The following is a 20,697-nucleotide window of genomic DNA, read 5'->3' on the forward strand; positions in this document are numbered from 1 at the left end:
TAGGCTCACTCCATCCTGGTTCCCCATCCTTTGCGCTCTAGGCTCACTCCATCCTGGTTCCCCATCCTTTGCTCTATAGGCTCACTCCATCCTGGCTCCCCATCCTTTGCACTCTAGGCTCACTCCATCCTGGCTCCCCATCCTTTGTGCTCTAGGCTCACTCCGTCCACCTCCATTCTTCAGTCTTTGAACACAGACAAAGCCTCATCCCTGCTTTCTGGTCTGCAATGGTGGCTTGCAGTCTATCATGGTGGGAGCCCATTCCCATATCAAACCCTGGAACTTCTTTCCTGGTTGGATCTGTTCTCTGGGGAACTCATGGATACAGCCCTGGGATTGGCTTTTGTGTCTCTTTCTCCTTGCCCCTCACCTCACATCTTCAGCCAGAAAAAAGGGCCTGGACATAGAATGTGCTGGTGGTTCCTGATAGGTGGCTCTTTTGGCCTGCCCCAAACTGCTCACGGCTTCCGGTTCCCATTGCTACCCTTTCTAGGTCTGTTCAGAATGATGGTGATGCTGCCACACCCAACCCTGCAGCACCTGTGCTCTCCTGATACGAGCCCCGGACTCTGAATGAACCCAGTAGGCAGGCTGGGAGTTGGAGAGAGAGCGAGTGCTAGCTGGGTCAGCAGGAGAACCTATGTTTGAGCTCCAGAGGAATGGAAAAGGCTTAGGGTGGGGAGGGGGTGAGATGGGGGTGGAGACACATGCTGGCAATCCCTGTGCTGAGAAGGTCCAGACAATAGGTAGACCTCATGAGGGTCACTGGCCAGCACCAACAAAATCATCACCAACAGAAACCCCCAAATATCCACTCTGCTAAACAACACAGGTCACACTGGCCAGGCCAGGGCAGGTCTAGAGAGTGCCTGGTTGATGTCTGCCTGTTATTAGGCTATCATAGCAAGTACTAACTTAAAAAAAAAATCCATGTATAATCAAGTCCATTTTAGGAAATTGAAAAAATGCACTTGCAAACAGGAATCTGATTCCCTCACATGTCCTCACTTTTACATTTTAATTTAAAATATCTATCCATGCCAGGCTGGGGGAGGCACGCTCAGTGTTAGAGTGGCTCACGGAGGAGGTCCTGAGTTCACCTCGCACCACACAGCACGTGAAGGACTAGCCTCATCTGTTACCCTCAGGACACCTGACATGGCACTTACTAGTGGCCCCAGGTCCTATACATCCAGGTGATTCTGACCTTTTCACCAGACAAGCAAGACTGAATAAACTTGTGACCAAATGCTTACTGGTGTCTGTTACCAATTCTCTCAAAAAAAAAAATTCCTGGATACAAGCTTATTTTTATAATCCTGATTGCTCTGCCAGCACACCCATGGGAGACTCCAGAAGGCGTACGTTGAGACACAACATCTTTGTCACCAAGCCTCCACAAAGACACCCAACCTTCTGCTCCCCTCCCCCAAGGAACAGCACCCTTGCATCCAAAGCTGGGAGCCTGCTCCTGCTTGAGTCTCTAGGGACTCCTGGCCCCGCCACTGTCCTGGTGACCGTGGACAAGTCACAGACCTTCCTGCTCCATCTTCTGAGGGTAGAGTGGAGAGAAGCCAAGCTGGGTTCACATGTCCCCAAGGAAAAGGAGTCCCTGTGTGCTCCAGTCCACAGTTTGAAGGGGAGACTGCCTCTTCTGGCACGTTTGTCCCCATAGCCTCTGGGCAGAGGCCACAGGTTTCCCAGGAGCTGAGAGTCCAGGAAGGGGACAGCAGGGCTGACATCTGTGGAGCCCACTGGGACACATTTTGGAGCTTGACGCGTCAACACCTTCTTTACTACACCCTCAGGGTTTGTTAGACAGCCTGAGAGGCATAGAGTAGGGACTTGATCAGCCGAGCGTCTCTAAAGTCAAGGCCTCTCCAGATACCTCCCGCTTCCTTGGTTAAGAACCAGCAGGTCGGGGTCCCAGCCAGGTCTCTGTTATGACGAGAGGTGCCTGGCGAAGGTTGCTTCTGTCACAACAAGCTCTGCTATCTCTGCAGAAGGTGGTTAGACTCCAACAGGGTGTCAGGAAAGTCAGAACCAGCTGCAGCGCAGGTCGGAAAGGGGGCAAAAGCTGTCTCAATCACATGCGGATCCTCAAGACACACTGATGAGACCCCTGGGACTCTATATCCACAGGAAAATCTGCATAGAGAATCAGGCTTTGTTATGAAGCCTCCCTCCCACCTCTCCTCTCTCCTAGGAACCCAGAGCAGGCTGGGGGAACTCAACTGCAGTTTCGGGGTCCGCTTGGAGAATGGCCCCACAGGCATCCTTTCTCAAGCCACCCTGTTGTTCTGGAAATTACAGAGCAGGTAACCTGATGAATACCATACCACACAAACCAGATACCTGCACCTTTATCACTGAGGCCAAGGAAATAAAAAAAAATTTTCTACAAAGGACAGACTGTTGAGGACTCAGGCTTTGAGGGTCTAAATAATCTACGCCATACTCATCCAACCCCCGCTGTGGCTGTATAATACAACACAGACAATGCCCAATCTCTATAAAGCTTTATTTAAAATGGGTAGTCTGTCCAGCATGGTAGTAAATTTGCCAACCATAGAAAGAGGCCCGGAAAGTGTCAGAGAATATCAGCTGTCTTCTGTGGGGCTGTGTCACCAATGAGACTGCACCAGATGTCCTGGTGCAATGTGACTGTCACACACACGGAAGGACCAGTTCCTCTGGGAAAAGGCACAGACTGAGGCTAGCCTGGAAGGCTCAGATGAGGTAACCTTTGCTCTGGGTGCTGTGACGTAGACAGGAGTCATCTGGGAAGGGCCTTAGGATCCACTAAACCACATGCTTTAAACACTCATGATGTGTATGTACGTGCATATGTGCGTGTGAGTGCAGGACACACAGCAGTCAGAAGAGGGTGTAGGATCCCCCAAGTTAGAGCTACAGGCAGTTTCCAGTCTCTCGCCATGGATGCTGGGAACCAAACCCAGGTTCTCTGGAAGAGCAGTATGCGCTCTCAACCCCTGAGCCACCTTTCCAGCTCCCGTGAACTGCGCACTTTAATGGGGTGATCTGTACGCTGCTTGAATCATACCTTACTAATGAATGAGGCTGACCAACAGCCCTTGTCAGAGACAGAGAAATGCAGGGTCTCAAGGCAATGCCTAGAACCCAACCCATGGAGGAAGGAATGCTCAGCCTCTTGAGAATCATCCTCTGACTACAGAGGGCATATGTGTATGCGTGCACGAGTGCACGCACACGCATTTAAGGAAGCCAGGGGACTGTCAGCAAATTCATCAATTTAGTAGCTGCCTCTGAAAACAAGGATGGAAGCCAGATGCCCACTTGTCTGATGGTGGGGTCCTACCCTCAGGCTGGGTGGCGGCTGTGGAGGCCTGGGCCGATCCAAGACTTCCTGAGGTCCTGCTGCATGGAGAAGGTCCCTTGTCTAAAACCAGGAATACACTTGGCCGAGCTAGTGAGAGCCTGGGGCCAGGGCCCTGGGGGAGCTCCATCTCGGATCCTGAGAACCCAACCATCCCGAGACTGGAGTTATCAGTCCCAAGGCCGCTGTGTACTCCATCTATAAAGTCATGTGTTCCACTGTGCAATATTGCTTGATTAGCTTCTTGTTGCGTCTCATTGTATAAGAGCTTTCTGCTGACTCTGGCCCGTTCCCCCACACACCCACAAACAGTATCTAAGATGCTGTACTTCATAAGAAACTTGCTTGGCATGAGACCTCCCAAGCCCAGCTTTCTGAGTTCCTTATCTTCTCATCTCCTGTCCCTCCTTAGGACCCCATCGCTGAAGAATGATCTGCTAGTCCAGGTCAGGTGGCAGAACTCTTTGACCTTTTGACCTGGGTGTCCACTCCATACTATTGCTAAAATGGATCCCAAGCATGTTCATGTTAAAACCAGGCACCACACTGGGCAAGAACTGAGTGACCACGTTCCATACAAAGGCTGCTCCTGGGCTTGTAGAACTGATCCACTCCGGACCTGTTTCTGGATCAGAGATATTAATCTGCGCCACCGCAAACAACCAAGCTCATATTCAGTCTCTGCCAACAAACAGACAGGCAAACCTCCTGAAATCATCTGCCACACGCACTCCATCCCTCCTTCACGGTACATGTGTCACCTGGCCTGCTCCCAGAGACCACTCCCAAGTCAGCCTATAAACACTCCTCTTGAACTGCTTCCTCTCCAGCCGTCTCCTACCCACAGGGCCATGAACCCCTCCTTTATCAGCCTGGGTCTTGGGGATTTTGTTGCGCGCGCGCGCGCGCGCGCGCGCGCGTGTGCGTGCATGTGTGTGTGTGTGTCTGCATGTGGTACACACATAGAGGTCAGAGGACAACTTCATGGAGTTAGTTCACTCCTTCTACCTTTACATGGATCCCAGGGCTTGAACTCAGGTTGCCAGGTTTGCACTGCAGGTCCTTGATCGCTGAGCCATTTTGTCAGCCCTGGGCCTTGAATTTTATCCTATGCAAAAGGGGGGTGACAAAGTGAACGAAGAGGACGAATATCAGGAAGGGGGGGCGGGGGGCAGGTATGGTTCTTCCAGCACTTGTTACCATCCTTGCTGTCGCTGTCACCTGGACCCTCCCAGGACCCTGGCTGCCACCTGTTCCCCCTGGACATCAGCTTTCTTCTTTGTTTTCTCTACTGTGTGATACCTGCATCTCAGCCCTGAGCTTTGCCTGAGAGCTAATGAGGACTGAGAGGCAGGTCCAGCTCAGTGTTAATGGCCTGGCTGCCACTACCAGCAGGCTCTGCTCTGGACCTGGTTAGCCTCTGTCTTCCCTTTCATCACCCACAACCTAAGAGAGGCGAGAGTGAGTTACTGTCTCCATTTCGGAGACCGGACTAGAGTTGGGGGAACTCAAATCCAAGGTCATGGAGCTGGTCTCTGGCCTTCACTCTGGGCAGAACCAGCCTCTGGCCACATTTTGCTGTAAACGCAGGCGCCCCGCCCTTACTGGCTCCTCCCCCATTTCCTGTTCTCTCCACAGCCCCCTTCCCCCTACATTTTCCACAGTCTGCTAAAGAGCTGACTGGGCACTTCCTCATCCACGCCCACAGCCCAACAGAACTCTCAAAGCCCTGTCCGCCTGACCATCTGACCAGGCTAGGAAACACCTGCCTGCCCACTCTAGGGGGTGGGTGTCAGTGGCAAAGCTCTTTTCATCCATAGAGTTACCCTAAGCTCAGGTGCTGGCACTGCCCCCTGGCTCACTAGATTGTTCCCACAGGCTCCTGCCTCCACACAGTGTCTAACCAAGCCTCCCTGGGTTCCACTGACTGGACCCCAGGCCCTGCCGCTTCCCACAGGCTCAGTAACCTTTCCCCAGTCATCCACTTTCTCAACCAGCTCAACTACGCTAGCTCTTTTGCTCCCCCAACTGCCCCAGGCCACTCCCAGCCCCCTTGACCTAGAGGGTTATCTGGCTGATAAGATCCACACCTCGGGATTGCCCAGAGCTTCATTCTAATCCCCCCCCTCCATCCAACAGATTCCTGTCAGCCACGAGGCAATGAGTAAGATCACTGAGGTGCTATATTCCAGTCTTCACTTCCCTCAAGACGGTTGTGTGGCTGACTAACCCTTTGAAAATTCCCTGGAGCACCTGCTGCGGAGCTTTGTGTGTGGTCAGCAACCCAAATGTGACTACTCAATTGTACATGCTTAGAGGAATAAACCACGAGAGAAGCAGGTGTCTAAGTCATAGCCAGGCTGGGCCCACAGGCAGCGAAGCCACATAGCTACACGGTGGAGGGGCGTGGGTTCCTAAGTCACATAGCCACATGGGTGCCGAGGCTTAAGTGTCTAAGCCACACAATCACGCTGAGCCCATGGGTGTCTAAGCCACACATCCGCACAGCCACATGGGCCCACTGGTGTCTAAATCACACAGCCACACCACGCCCTCCATACACTGGATTGAGATCATCCTTGGAACCTAGGATTGGCCAGCACTGATCAAGATCTAAGCAGAAAAGCAGTTGCAGTTACCAAAGAAGGGCTCCTTCTCCAAGACGTCCACATATACAGACCCCTCTTCATAAAGCTACCCCTCACAGGGCGGTGGTGGTGCACGCCTTTGGTCCCAGCACTCGGGAGGCAGAGGCAGGAGGATCTCTGAGTTGGAGGCCAGCCTGGTCTGCAGAGGGAGTTCCAAGGACAGCCGGGGCTGCACATAGAAACCCTGTCTCAAAAAAAGCTACCCCTCAATTTACATGATAGAATATGCTCCCAATCTGCCTTTTGAGGGACCCCAAAGCTTTGACATGCCCATGTGACACAGCACATCAGGGAGCAGTTCACTTCCTTCCACTCCTGCACAGTGGAGCAATGATAGAGACCCAGCAGGCTGGGACAGCAGGTTGTATGGATCCCAGCCAGCTCAGGCTGGGAGGGGGGGTGTTCAGCTGAATGTGTTCCAAGCAGCTGAGGACTGCAGTTGCTGGCTCTACATCACAGCCTCTCCTGACACACTGAGCCTATTGGTCACGCTTGGTCCAGAAATCTTCCCTATTCTTTGACCAGCTCTCCTCCTGGCATTTTAGGCATCTCATCTGCTGAATTCCCCTCCACCACATCCGGGGACACTCATAGGCTTCACTGTTCTTATCCAGACCTGGCAACTAAACCAAGACCCTGGCCAAGCGCTCTCATTGGATAGGTTGCCATTAGACATTGTATCAGATAGGTCACCACTAGACATTGTATCAGATAGGTCGCCATTAGACATTGTATCGAAATTAACACGACTCTCACCACTCAACCCTAACCTCTGCTGCTGTCATATTGCCTTGGGGACTCCACTGCTTGGCACCAGCATGGGCAGAACACCAACAGAATTGCCTGGACAGTCTTAAAAATCCCAATAACCACACCCAAGCCTCACGGTTCCAGGTGTTGATGATTCTGGCCACCAATCTACAGCCTGTGTGTCCTCGGGGACTTGCTGTGGTCCGCTGTTGGACAGAAGGTACCATATGACCAGTCAGAGTGACAACACATGACCCCAATCTGCACCAGCCACTTCCTGCCACTTCCTCGGTCACTGTGAATGCATCATTCTCTCATCTCAGTCCAGCCCATCCACCAAGGATGCTCCAATTGACACCATCAAGGTGCACTTAGCTGTGCCTGCAGCATCCTTTCTCAGTCTGTGTCTACACTACCTATGCTCCATGTCTCATTTCCTTCCTCTGGAGAAATACCATCCTAGCCATGAGCTGCCTGGTCCCGGGGGTGTGTGTGCACGCGAGTAGCATGTTAGCATGCACCAGGGGCAGGGGAGCATGCATTGCAAGCGTTTGAGCCTAGCTCCGGGGTTGGGGAAGGACTGCTGCCTCCTGCATGATCCCTCCTCCATCTGCCAGATTGCCCATACCTTTCTCCTACCTTTTGTTTTGTTTCTTTCTCCCCTTGCTGTTCTCTCTCTCTCTCTCTTTCCCTCTCTCTCTCTCTCTCTCTCTCTCTCTCTCTCTCTCTCTCTCTCTCTCTCTCTCTCTCTCTCTCTCTCCCCCTCCCTCTCTCTCCCCCCCCTCCCCTTGAGATTCCTGAAGTTGTGAAACACATCTCTCAAATGTGTTCCAATGCAAGCTGTCCACAGCCTTAGGTATTAGGCTTAAGTCCCCCACCAGATCCAGGCAGCTGCTCCTCCTACCTAAAGAGGCATCTAGAGTTCATGCTAAAAGCTACCTGGAGGCCCAAACGAAGGTGAGGAGGAGGAAGGCTGAGACCCAGTCCATCTGCAGGCCAGTGCAGGAGCACTTGACCATCACACCAGAAGACTGGAATTTCAGAGGCCTGAGCAGGTCCCATGTTTTCACTGAGCTCAGCTATGTGGTGTGGGAGGGTCCACACCTCCCTGTTTGATTGACACATCATTCCTCTATAGCTCCAATCCTGGGAGTTACCAAAGACTCAGATCCCAGACCCTCCCCAGCAGAAGATGTCCATCCAGGATACCAGTCAAAGTGTTCCTACAGCCCCCTCCTCAGCAGCCATCTGCATCCTTCCCCTTTGTAACTTGCAAATCCATTTCAAGTTGCTATGAGCTTACCCTTGAATTTGGCAAGTTCATCACTAAAGTTAATCATTTTCATGAACCGCACTAAGTCTGACTTTCTTTACACCTTCCACTGGCCACCTGCTGGCAGTTGGCAAGGGTCTGCGTGTGCCTGCTAACCTTTAAACCCACCTCTGCTGTCCCCTGCCCTGGTGTTAGAGCTTCCTCTTCCTAGTGGCTCATTTCTCCCTTACATCCCTGTAGCGCAGAGCCAGCCACTCTGGACTTGTTGGTTGAGACAGACACGTCCAGTATGAAAACTATGCCTGGGGGCCCAGAGAGCCTGCTGCTAGCAGTTTCTGCGGAGAGCCACCACCCACCAAAGTCTGCAAAGCTCACAGCGCCTGGCGGTGCCTTGCTTTGCTTTTCCACGAGTCAACAAAGACAGAGTCATTGCTGGGTGCGTGTTACATGCTTTCTGGGGTGGCCACTCCTACCTTTCTGGTCTCCATCACCACGTACACAAACACACACAGGCTCCACAGAAAGCCACTATGTCCTCACCTTGATCACCCACCATACCTGGTGGCCCTTTAGGTCTTGACTATGGCCTCAGGCCTCACTATCTGAGCAGAGAGGGTGGATTCCCGGCCCCCATTCCTGAATGCCCTTGATTCCAGAAAGCAGTCAAAGCAGCCAGAGTCTGCCAAGTAGCTCAGCGGATTCGGCCACTCCAGGTTCCATGGCTTGTGGTAGGAGGTGAGAGAATCAGACCAGTAGTGTTCCTGAGCAGCGCCAGGATGCAGACACGGGTCCTATGTGGCCTGACCCAAAAGCGCAGAGACAGGGGCCTTCCAAGAGTGGGCCAGCCTTCTCTTATCCCTTCCATAAGAAGTGTTACAACTCTCTCTGCCCACCATAGCTCCAGACCTGCCATTGGCAGAGAGATCCCTCCCACAAATCCGTTCCCGGTCAGACGCTGAGCCAGGCAGCTCGGCTGTGTGCACGCAGCAGCCACCGGAAAAGCTAGTTTTTATTAACCCCCTATGTGCACCCTTTTCAGGCTCCTGGGTCATGGTTCTGGGTGTCCAAAATCTGAGATGCTTTCAAAACAACAGCAGCCCAGGTCTGAGCCAGATCTTCCGTATCAGCTTGGGAACTCAAGAGAGAGCGATGGGCAGTTCTGACGTCAGCCAGACCCGGATGCCCCTCTGAGCAAGTCACAAATCTGTATCAGTTCCAGGAGGACAGAACCCTGCAGCAGGCCAATACTGGTAGGGTGGGTTCACTGCAGTTCCCTACCCTAGGGTGTCAGCCACTTTTCAGTCCACGCTGGTCAATCCTGAGAGGGGTGGGTAGGGCTAACACAGGACACCCTGGTTGTGCTGAGTTGACAGTGTCCCTCCTACAAGTCCACAACCACCAGACCCATGAATATAACCCTCTTGGGATGTCTCTGCTGATGTAATCAAGTCAAGATGGGTTCAAACAAACACCGAATCCAGTGGTTTGTGTCCTGGCTTGTGTCCTTGTAAGAGGGGACATAGCCGTATGTAGACAAGAAGAGGAAGGGACTCATCCATTATCCCCGCCCCCCACAAAAAAAAAAAAAAACACTAAGGAACATCGGAGTGCCACCCTCCAAACCGGGAGGAAGGCCTGGGCCACCAGCCCTGCTAGCACCTGGATTTTAGGCTTTGGAACTCCTAGATCACAAGACAGTCAGTTCCATTGCTTCAGGGCACCCATCTGTGGACATCTGTCCCAACAGCCGCAGCTCTGTTATGGGATTGGGCCACTGTGCTGGGATGAGTTCAAAGTCTTGGCTTCACGGTGACTTAGATGCAACGCTTTGGATAGCAATGCTGGGAAATCTAGGCAGAGGAGAGCAATATGCAGGCAGGAAGGGGCCTCTAGGCACAGAGGCATCAGACCTCTGATCCAGACGGACTAGCGTGGCTCCCAGCCTGTTGCTATCTTGTCTGGGCTAAGATAGAAGAGCCTAAGCGTCCCCCGACTTGCAGCTAGCAGTGTGGGCGTCCTGGGTCAGCTCTTTCCTACCAGGCCCCTGTGAATCAGGCCTATGAGTCCTGCCTGCTGCTTTTCTCTGAGTTCCCTACAACTTGCTGATCGGAAGTGAGGTCTCTACAAAGGGGCCTTACACAACCGTACCCCCAAAGGATGGCCCTGAGGAAACACACTAATGATTCCCTGATTGGAAAAGACTCCCTCAACCCAAAATGTTGCTGTTCATCAAAGCTCAACTGGACAAAAGATCCCATTTCCCTCAAACCAGACTGCATTTGCAAACCACTCCACAAACACACCTCACGCCCTGCGCCCAGGTAGGCTGAGTTAAGGAGCCCCATAGATAGGATCAGCTCAACACCCTCCAAAGAGCTAACTAGGGTGGGGCAAGGAGCCACAGAAAAGGGCATCAAGAGGGCGTTTCTGGCTTCAGTCTGTGTGGGAGAGGGGTACAGGACACTCAGACAGCTGGAACATAAAAGCCTATTCCACAGGGAAGGTGGAATAGGCACCAGAACCTCACCTGCTGGATATGGAACTTTGCCCAGCGCTGGAGAGGCCTTGGGGGGGGGGGTCAACTCCAAGTGGAGCCTCCCACTGTTACCAGTTTTTCCAGGACCACATAACTATCTATGTACCTCCTACCTGGCCAGCTAGCACCCACTCTTTGGGTCAAGGAGTCCTGAGGGTAACATATATGCTAGGCAACCTAAGCAGCCATATAATCCCATGATTCTCATAATCATAATAATGTCACCTCCCAGGCCGTGTGTGTGTGTGTGTGTGTGTGTGTGTGTATGTGTGTGTGTACATTCTCGGAGGGAGGGGTGAAGTCAACAGCAGCAAATACTCCGGCTCTGGACCCTGCTTGGCCCTGTTGGTGGGGCCTTCCAGGGGACACGCAGCAGGGAAGTGGACTCCAGCAGCTTTCCTCAGTCCCTCTGAGCTCACAGGATCAGCGCAGGGGGCTTCCTTTCTGCCCTGCTAAACGCAAAAACTCCCCAATGGCTGCAGAGAAGCCCTCCTCACACAGCCACCCCCTCACCTGTGGAAGTTTCTTCCCGGGGTTTCTAGTCCTTTAGCCACCGCACCCCCGCGTGTCCCCTACTCCCCGCCCCAGCATTGGCATCCCAGGGAGGCCGCCTGCCAACACCCAAGCGTTCCCTGGCTCCCTTTCCTGGGGCCGGAGCTGCTGCGGAATTTCGGTGGAATTTTGAGGTCGCCAAGCATCTCCCAGCTCATAGAGAGAAAAAGAAAGAGAAACGGGGAACGGGGGAGGGAGAAAGTGCGCTTGGGGCGTTCAGTTGAAGGATGGCAGAGGGAGCCCCAGCCAGCTGCACCGGCAGGGAGGTGGGCCACGCGAACCGGGTACAGCCGCTTACCTACGTCTGCATTGCAAAACGCCTGTTGCGGGTGCACCGGGGAGCAGCTGCAGGCGTCGGCCCGGCGCAGCAGCGTGGCCAGCAGCAGGAGGCCGAGCGCCAGCCGAAGGCTGCGGGCCGCGGCGCCCATGGCGCGCTGGGGGCCTGTGTCCGGCTGCTGTGGCGCGGGCTGGGGGGCCGGGCACGCCCCTCCTCACCTGGCCCGCTCCCCCGCGCAAACTTTCTGTCCTCTTTGTGTAGGGGGGAAGCGGCGAGGGGAGAGCGCGGGGCAGTGCACCCGGCGGAGAAGAAAGAGGCTGGGGGGCGGCGAGCGAGCGCAGCCCGGCTCGGCTCCTCCGCTGCCTTCTATGGCTGTGTTTGCTGCGGGCTCGGGCCGAGCCGCCGTTTTATTGCGCTCCGAGGATCCTCTGCTCCTCCTCTCGGTGGCTGGCGGCCAGTGCAGGCCGGGCGCTCCCAACAGCCCTCCTCCCGCGCCGCCCAGCCCTCCCCAGAACCCCGGCTTTTGTTGTGCCCAGCCTGGCACGGCTGTGGGCTTCCCGCACCACCTGGCACGCTGCACCACAGGGCCACGCGCGCTGCGTACCTGACTGCCCGCTGAGGCTGCACCCACGTAGCCCCGGTTACCCAAAAGGACGGCTGTGCGGTGTGTTTCGCCTGATGGGCCCTGACTCTGGGTGGTATTCAGGCCTTGTCCCTCAAGACCACCAGGCCGCCCCCCACCCCTCATGACCTCCGACCCAACCTTTTCCTCCAGCCTGGCTCCAAGTTCTTGACTTTTCTTTCTACAAGGGTAAAGTGTCTCTGGGGCCAGTGTCACTCACGTTCGCCCCCTTCCATGGCGAAGAAAAGTGGAGCACTTGGAGGCCTTAGGATTTTAAGCGTCCTTGGCTAGTTGTTAAAGGGAGTCTGGGGTGTGGTTATGATGGACAAGAGAGGATATAACTGGCCAGACTGTAGAACAGCAATGGACGCTTGAAGTGGGCCTAGGGGCCAGCAAGCATTGCGGAGTTACCTTTCCCTGGAGATGTGGCATGTAAGGAGTTATGCCGAAGCATGTCTGTGTTCTAGGAGAGACCAAGGAGCTAAAGGCTGAAAGAGAACAGGTGATAGGTGGCCTGGCCCTGCCTGCTGCACGGGGACCTTTGCCTTCAGATGTTCATCATCAGGGTAGACAAAAATGGAGGAAAATGGTACAATTAAAGAGCAATGGCAGCCAGGCACAGCGGCACACAACTCTCATGCCAACGCTTGAGAGGCTGAGAAAGGAGATTTGACCTGAGTCTGAGGTCAGCGTGGTCGGTACTGAATTTCAAGCCGGCCTGGACTACATAAGGAGACCCCGTCTCAAACCTGGGGTGGGCGGGTCCTAGAAATAAAGGAGGCTGGAAAGGTGGCTCGGCACTTGAGGTGCTTGCTGTATTCGCTAAGGATTGGAGTTCGATTCCCTGCACCCAGCCTGGGTGATCCACAACTGCCTGTAACTCCAGCTTCCAACAGTATCCTGTGTCCCAGGCCGCCAAGGGCACCTGAACTCACGCATACATAGTTAAAAAGAAAAAGTACAATTTCCCGCTATAATATGTGGTGTGGATCTGAGCCAGGGAATACTGGGAAACATGAAAAGAATGGAAAAGTCGTTTTTGCTTCAGAGACAGACAATTCAGACAGATGTCAGACAGGGTGGCTATTTTTAGCACCTTGACAAATCCAAAGCCATTTTTTGACTGTTGCTAACCTAAAATAGAGTGGTGTCATCCATCAAGAGATGCCTGGGGCTGACTTTTTCAAAGTAGGATTGAGGGACCAGGGAGATGGATCAGTCAGTGAAATGCTTGCTGTATAAGAGTGAGGACCTGAGTTCAACTCCCAGAGCCCACTTAAAAGCCCGTCTTTGTGGCATGTGATTGCAATCCCAGCACTGGAGAGGTAGAAGCAGGAGAGCTCTTGCGACTCTTGGCAGCCAGCCTAACCTCTCATTCTGAGGTCTCCATGAGAGACCCTATCTCAAAAAACAAACAAACAAACAAACAAACAAACAAAAACACGGTCAATAGGGATGACCAGCACTGAAGGGTACTTGATGTTCTTCTGGACCCTGAGTCAGTTCCCAGTACCCACATTAGGTGACTCACATTGCCTGTAACTCCAGTTCCAGGGAATCCAATGCCCTCTTCTGATCTCATCTGCCTCTCACAAGCACATGACGTTCACTTACACACACACACACACACACGCACGCACGCACACGCTCGCACACACACACACACACATTAAGCAACAGGCAGATGGCCACTGAGCAAGAACAACTGAAGCTGGCTTCTGCTATCCATCCACTCCTGAGAGCACGCACACACACACATACACATACACACACACACACACACACACAGTGGGGGGGCAGAATACAGTTGATTCAGAAAGTTATTGCATGTCAGCTGCCTGTAGCCTCTTTCTTTCCATCTTCTGTTGTTATTGCAAATGAGGAAAAACCGCTGTGGATTTTGTAAATCTGAAATAGTTTCTAAGAGGACTTAGGGGCTGGGTAACTTAGGCACCGTCTCTTAGAGTTTCGGGCACAGCATAAGCAGTGATCAAGTGTGGAAATACCTCAGATGTACAGATTGAAGGTGTCATGAGAAAGGACCAGGGCCATTGCTTGGTGGGCAGGGGAGGATACAAGGACCTAGGCTACCACTGGGGGGGGCTATCCAGTGATGTCTCCCATCTGTAGCCACTCTCCTGCACCACCATCTCCCCCTCCCTGCACCCTGTGAGTCATCTCCATCCATGTGCAAGGTGATGACTTTCTCTTAACTTCTATTTATGGGGCCGAAGAAATGGCTCAGTGCTTAAGACCACTCGCTGTTCCTGCACAGGACCTGGGTTCAAGACTCAGCACCCACATGGTGGCTCCCAATCTGGAAATCTGGTGTCCTCTTCTAACCTCTGGTGGTGTCAGGCATGCGCATGGTGCTCAGATATACATGCAGGTAAAACCACCTATATGCACAAAATAAATAAATAAATATTTGAAAATATTCTTAGTTTTAATTTTTTGAGACAGGATCTCTCTCTATAGACCTAGGTGTCCTAGAATTCACTATGTAGACCAGGCTGGTCTCGAACCCACAGAGATCTACCTGTCTCTGCCTCAAATGCTGGAACTAAAGGAATGTACCACCATATCCAGATCTATATTTTTAAATTTTTGGCTGTGCTAGGCATAGAACCAGGGACTCATGCATGCTAGGCAAGTGCTCTACCACTTGAGCCCCACCTCCAGCCAGATGCTGGCTTTCTCAGCCACAAGTCAACCTATGGGTACAGTATGAGTATATATATTTATTTCTGGTGCAAGAAAACACCCCATGTCCATCCTCCCCTCCGTAGCTGTCTTCTCCAAACAGGATCCCATAAGGCAAACCTTTCCCTATCTCCAGGTCTAGCTTTCTTCTTGGCCCCCTTCCTTCTTCCGTTTCTCTGAGCACTGTTCCTACAGGTGATGGAAGTCCCACCACACCCCATTAGTGCAGTACTGGGGCTTGGTGAATGCCAGGCAAACTTATCAAATGAGTACACCCCTAATTCTTCACCTCTCCTCTTGATGTGGGGAGGTAGGCTAACAGATTCCCCAGTCCTACTTTGGCCTGCTAGATAATTCCCCAGGCCCTGAGGCTGGACTGTGCTGGCCTCACCGGAGCCAGTGAAGTACCCGAAGAGACTAAGGAAGAAGAGTGGTGTCTGGAGCCCGGTCAGAGGGCTGAGAGAGGATGTGCGCAGGGAGGGTGGGGGCAAGAGGATGAGCATGTTCTGGGTGACGTGAGAGGGTTCCGAGAGGGACAGAGAGAAACAGGACAAGACAGCACACTTCTTCTGGAAGGACAGGCAGGCAGGGCAGGAGCCTGCGAGCTGACAATGGTAACTACATTATGTGCCTTCTCTGCCGATTTCCTAGGCTTATCTGCAAACTGATGATAATAGAAAACCTCCCTAACATCATGGTGTGTGGGTACACAACTGTGATGTCAACAGGATAGGCTGGGACAGGGGAACGGAATATCAAGTCATCTTCATTACTCAGTGAGTATAAGGATACCGATCCCCACCAAACAAACAAGTAAAACCCTCCACCCTCCTAGATGGATGTGGCAGCACACACATGTAACCCCAGAATTCAGGAGGTCAGGAAGAGTGCCATGAATTGAGGCCAGTCTCAGTTACAGCGAGGCTCCCATCTCTAGAAAGGCAACAACAACCTGAAAACCAGGGGCTGGAGAGATAGCTTAGTGGTTAAGAGCTTTTTGTTGCTCTTGCAAAGGACTTGGGTTTGGTTCCCAGCACCCAGATGGTGAGGCTTACAACTCTCCGAGCCTTTGGTCCCAGAGCCTCCCATCTGCCTCTTCTGACCTCTGAAGGCCCCAGGCACGCACATGATACACACACACACACACACACACACACACACACACACACACACACACACAACATATGCAGGCAAAAACACTGATACACACACAATAGAATGAATCAAACTTAAAAAGTTAAAACAAGTCAGGTGGTGGTGGCATACGCCTTTAATCCCAGCACTTGGGAGGCAGAGGCAGGCAGATCTCTGTGAGTTCAAAGCCAGCCTGGTCTACAAGAATGAGTTCCAGGACAGCTAGGGCTGTTACACAGAGAAACCCTGTCTGGTAAAATAAGACAAAACAGAAAAAAGAAAAGTTTAAAAACAACAAAGAAACAAATAAAACATGCATTGCATGAACGCGCATTCAAGGCTATAAAAGTTGGGGTGGCTGACTCCAGGTAGCCACAGCCCCAGGAGGCACCTGAGACCTACATAATAGAGCAGATGCCCTGATGACCAGGTCTAGATTCCAACTTACCTCCAGCTTCTGCCCTCATTCTGCCTGGTACCCACAGAGTACCGACTGCCCGCCTTCAGACCCTGCCTATCTTCTTTCTCTTCTGCAATGGGAACCCGCCTAGCCCCAGCCAAGAGGCCTAGACTAGATCAGGAGCCTTCTGGAGGCAGGATTAGCCCTTGCATGGGGCTTTGGTGTGCTCATGTTCCTTGGCTAGGGAGCTCAACAACGCAGAGCAACCACGGAGGAAGAATTGCTGCCCGACTCTCCTCTTCGGGGACAAGGCAAGAATGTGAGGTAAGAGCACAGTGGGCATGGTCCCTCCTCACTGTCACCATCAACCCCAGCCTCCTCAATCTCTCTGTTTTTGGGAGGTAGGGAGAAGAAATTGAGTCTCAGTTCTCTGGGATCCCAGGCTGGCCTCAAACTTGCTACATAGCTGAGGGTAGCCTTGAACTTCCGACCCTTTCCCGAGTGTTAGGATTCAGGTGTATGCCGCCATACCCCGTTAATGCAGTTCTGGAGCACGGTGACTGCTTGGCAAACACTTTCCAAATGAGCCCCACCCTTAGGGTCCTGGGCTCTCTCCTGACAGCTGGGAGGTGGAAAAGCCAGTCAGGCCAACAAGCAGGAAATCCGTGGATCACACACTAGGAACTATCACACTTGCAAGAGACTCCCAGCCCAGAGCTGGGGCCTGGAGCCATGTGGAGCCGTCTGCTCATCTCTCCCACATCTGAGCACACCCAGCAAACATGTGTTGGGTGGACCAGGAAACACTGTCCAGGCCAGGAGGAAGCGCCAAGGGCACCTCCCTCATTTCTCCCAGGTAAACAGCGTCAGCGTGTCTCAGAGTGGAACAGGCACCCTGGTACTCGGGATGAGCCTGCCCCGGATGGGAAGCTCTCCATCTCGGGACCCACCCTGCACGTGGTGCTCTCTCCTCAGTGACAGCTTGAGCAGAGAGGAAGCGTCCCCCACCCCTCTTTCTGTCAGGTTCCTGGAGAGCCAGACGCTCTTCTCAGACGCTGGGCATCCAAACTGGCCACACATGCCAAGGAAGTAGTTCCTGAGCCAACAACAGGAAGCTATAGAAACAGTTGTGGGGGAGGGGTCTTCTTGAGCAGGACTTATGTGAGCTGGGAAGAGGGAGGCTGCTGGGGAGATGGGCATGGGCTCACGGGTCTGGTTTTCTGAGAGGAGACTGTACTAGTGTGACCTGGGATTCCCATCAGCTCCGCGATGTTCCTCCCCACCCAACCGGGCATCAGGCAGGTGGGGTCCACCCTTTTGGTGGGGCTGTTTACTCAGGACATTCCAAGGCTTACAAGATGGTGAGTTAACACCGCCTGGACCTGCAGACAGACTGCAGCCCTGCCTCAACCTAACAGTTGCATGCTGGATGCACGCAAGGGCATTTCCACAGAAGTCTCCTTTCTTTATTCTCGCTCTCCATTTGGAAACTGGTCCCTAATGATTGGCGTGTTGAGGCTCCAGGGACACAGTGGCCTAGTAAATGAGAGACTCTGCCTCGAGAGGGTAGAAGCTGAGACCCTCTGGCCTTCACATAAATACTGTCCCATGCATGTGCTGGAACTCACACACACACACACACACACACACACACACACACACACACACACTAAATTGGTCGATGGACCGACTGATTGATTGATGATTGATTGATTGAAAGAAAGAAACGGCTACAAATTTTGGCCCTGTGTAAAATGGGGAGCAGAATCCTGAGGAGCAGGTTTCTGTTTTGCAGAAGAAATAACCACTTTGGAACAATCCAGGGACCCTGAGCCCCAGGCGAGAGTCCTGCTCTACAATATCCATGCCAGTCAGGGACAGAGGGAAGGTAAGAGATACGGGGATTAACTTACAAAGCCGGGCACGGTAAGATAGTGTCTCTAACGTTCCAATTGTGTGAGCCTGAACGTCTCTAATCTGAACAGATAGACGTACACTGAGTGTTCTGGTTATCAGGAGCTGGGGGTGGAGGGAGCTTTCTGTCCAGCTCTGGAAATCAGGTGAAGATGCCAGCCAGCAGTGACAAGACACCCCTTCCCGGACCATAGAGCTTGTCTCTTTAGGGCAGTGGGAAAGGCCTTGGCCACTTATAAAACACCCACTTTTGGGTGTTGTTTGCTCTGGGCCCACAGGTCCCTTCAGCTTTCCTCCTACCCTGTCCCATACATCTTTAAAGTGACAACTTGGCATCTCCCACAAGCCGGCTGCCTGTCTCTCTCCCAGGCAGGCATCTCACGAACCCTTGAGCCCAGAATTCCGTGTCCACTTTAGCCAATTCGGGGGGATGTAGGTGCCTGTGCCGGCAGCCAATGTGAGGCACAGCTTCCCAGCCCGCAGCAACAGTCCTGCCCCCACCTAAGTGGGTACAAGGACTCCAGACAGGAAGGGAGGGCAGAATGGAGAGAGGGAGGGAGGGTGTCCTGGAAGGGAACAGGAAACCCTGCTGATGACTGGCCCAAAAGCATTGCCACATAGCTCTTTGCTGGTTGGGTCAGCATCCCAGACAAAGGAAGGCTGGTGTGGCAGCTCCAGCCTGTGCCGGCTGGCTTCACAGGGACCTTGCAGGGTCAGGTCTCTCCTCTCGGGTTTTCAGGGCTTCAATCCTAAAACGAAGGCAAAGCCAGGGATCCCTGCCCTCTGTCCAGAAAGGAGAGCAGGCTCCTCTAGCTTTGGATTCTTAAGAGTGTCTGGCTTCCCTCCCCTCTCTTCTGGCTCCCCTCTGCCTGGGCTCTGGGGGACCCTCTAGACCACTTCAGCACAGCACTCAGGAATGTAGATGAGGCAGGACGCGCGCTGCTCTCATTCCCTCAGGCCCAGGCTATTTCCGCTTGGCCCTGGGCATGTGGTCATGTGCTTTTACTCATGAGCGGTTTGTGATGAAAACCCTGTGCCCCTCTCGGCTGCCTTTCCCCAGGAAGCAGCCTCAGCTAGCAGGGAGGGGGGTCAGAAACCCAGAACTTACTGCCCAGCTCGGCAGGGGTTGCTTGGGAATGGTGACTTCAGGTTCCCTGGCCTGCTGGTCAGGAATGGGAGGCTCAGAGGCTCAGGTTTCCCGCCACCATCCCCTGCTTCCTTTGGTGTTGGGGAGTGACAGCCTTTGGCCATGATGTCATTGCCTAATCCAAACAGAAGGGAGGCTGGGCTCCATGGCAGGCTGCGGGCCAATGCTGAGTGCTGCAGTAAATCGCCGGGGCCAGGCGGTGATTAGGTCTGTGGAGAGAACCCACCCCTCCCTTCTCCCGAGTCCTCTTTTTCCTCTCCGGCTCCTGACTGGCCTTCCCTCCCTCCCTCCTCTCTTCTTGCTTCTCTAGAGATAATTTAGCTTCTCCATGACACCACTCCTCAGCCAGGAGTGCACAGGGCTATCACCTCTAGATTCAAAGTCTGTCCTGTTCCCTCTGGAGGAGCAGGCTCCTAGTAAAGAGATGGGGAAGGGAAGAGGGAGCGGGACTTCTTGGAAAAGGAGGCATGGCACCCTTATGCTATTTCTCTGCTGTCTGAAGTCTGGCTCCTTGGTTTTGCCTTGGCCTGCTCAACTCTTCCTGAGCTATGAAGGGCACAAGGGACCAAGTTCAGGACAGTGGTTGTCCATTGGTGCCTGGAACTTCCTGGAGAGAAATGGGCCCAGTGACTGTCCTGAATGACCCTGCCATATGGTTTTGTTCTGGCATACTATGGCCTGGGAACAAAGCTAGTGTTCCCAGCGGTTGCTAGTCACCTGTCTCCTCGATTCCCTTCTCTGCTGGCTACAGAGCTAATGTCACTGAGGATGCTCACTAGTAAGTCATGGAATCTTACCGTGTGATTCCAGTTGGTTCCCTGCAGAGGTAGGAGAGTGTCATGAGCTCTCCCTTGGCACCTGGTCATTTGGTGCTGTGGGGAAGCAGGGACCATCTGGGACAGGACCTCCTAATCACTCTTGGTGCCTGTGCCCTGCACCATTAAATATTCCTTCTCTGTGAGCCCTGCACCGGTCTCACGCCTCTCCCCCCCCCAGAATCCTGGCTAGCTGAACGTGATATAGACTGATCCACTTGCAGAAAGGTGCCAAGCCGGGACTGCATGATGACAGAGAGTGGCCTTGATGAGGTGTTCTGTGGCCCACCATGTTGACCCTACTTCAGGCCACTTGTGACCTGTCTCATTGGTGAACTGTTTCAGATCTGTCTTCCCTACAGACTGCATATTTCTTCTGTTTTGTTTTGTTGAGTCGGGGGTTCCTGGCTAGCTTGGAACTCACCGTGAAAACCAGGCTGGCCTTGAACTCACTGAGATCCACCGGTCTCCAGAGGGCAGGGATCACAAATATGTGCCCAGCCTCTGACTCAATATCCTTTAAGGCTATAGATCAGAGAGTCTTCATTGCTCAAAAGTATGTCTTGGG

At 53.2% G+C, this 20,697-nt stretch overlaps 1 protein-coding gene across 1 annotated transcript in view; it reads right to left on the reverse strand.

Annotated features, from left to right (window-relative positions):
* Timp2 (TIMP metallopeptidase inhibitor 2) overlaps nucleotides 1–11,879 on the reverse strand; it is a 50,951-nt gene extending 39,072 nt beyond the window's left edge. Inside the window, exon 1 of the mRNA XM_005350813.3 lies at nucleotides 11,416–11,879. Coding sequence (XP_005350870.1) covers nucleotides 11,416–11,545 — 130 coding nt within the window. The 5' untranslated portion in view covers nucleotides 11,546–11,879. The remainder of the gene's footprint in view (nucleotides 1–11,415) is intronic.
* Between the last annotated feature and the right edge of the window lie 8,818 nt (nucleotides 11,880–20,697).

This window comes from Microtus ochrogaster, chromosome 7 (assembly GCF_000317375.1).
Source record: "Microtus ochrogaster isolate Prairie Vole_2 chromosome 7, MicOch1.0, whole genome shotgun sequence".
Lineage (NCBI taxonomy): Eukaryota > Metazoa > Chordata > Mammalia > Rodentia > Cricetidae > Microtus > Microtus ochrogaster.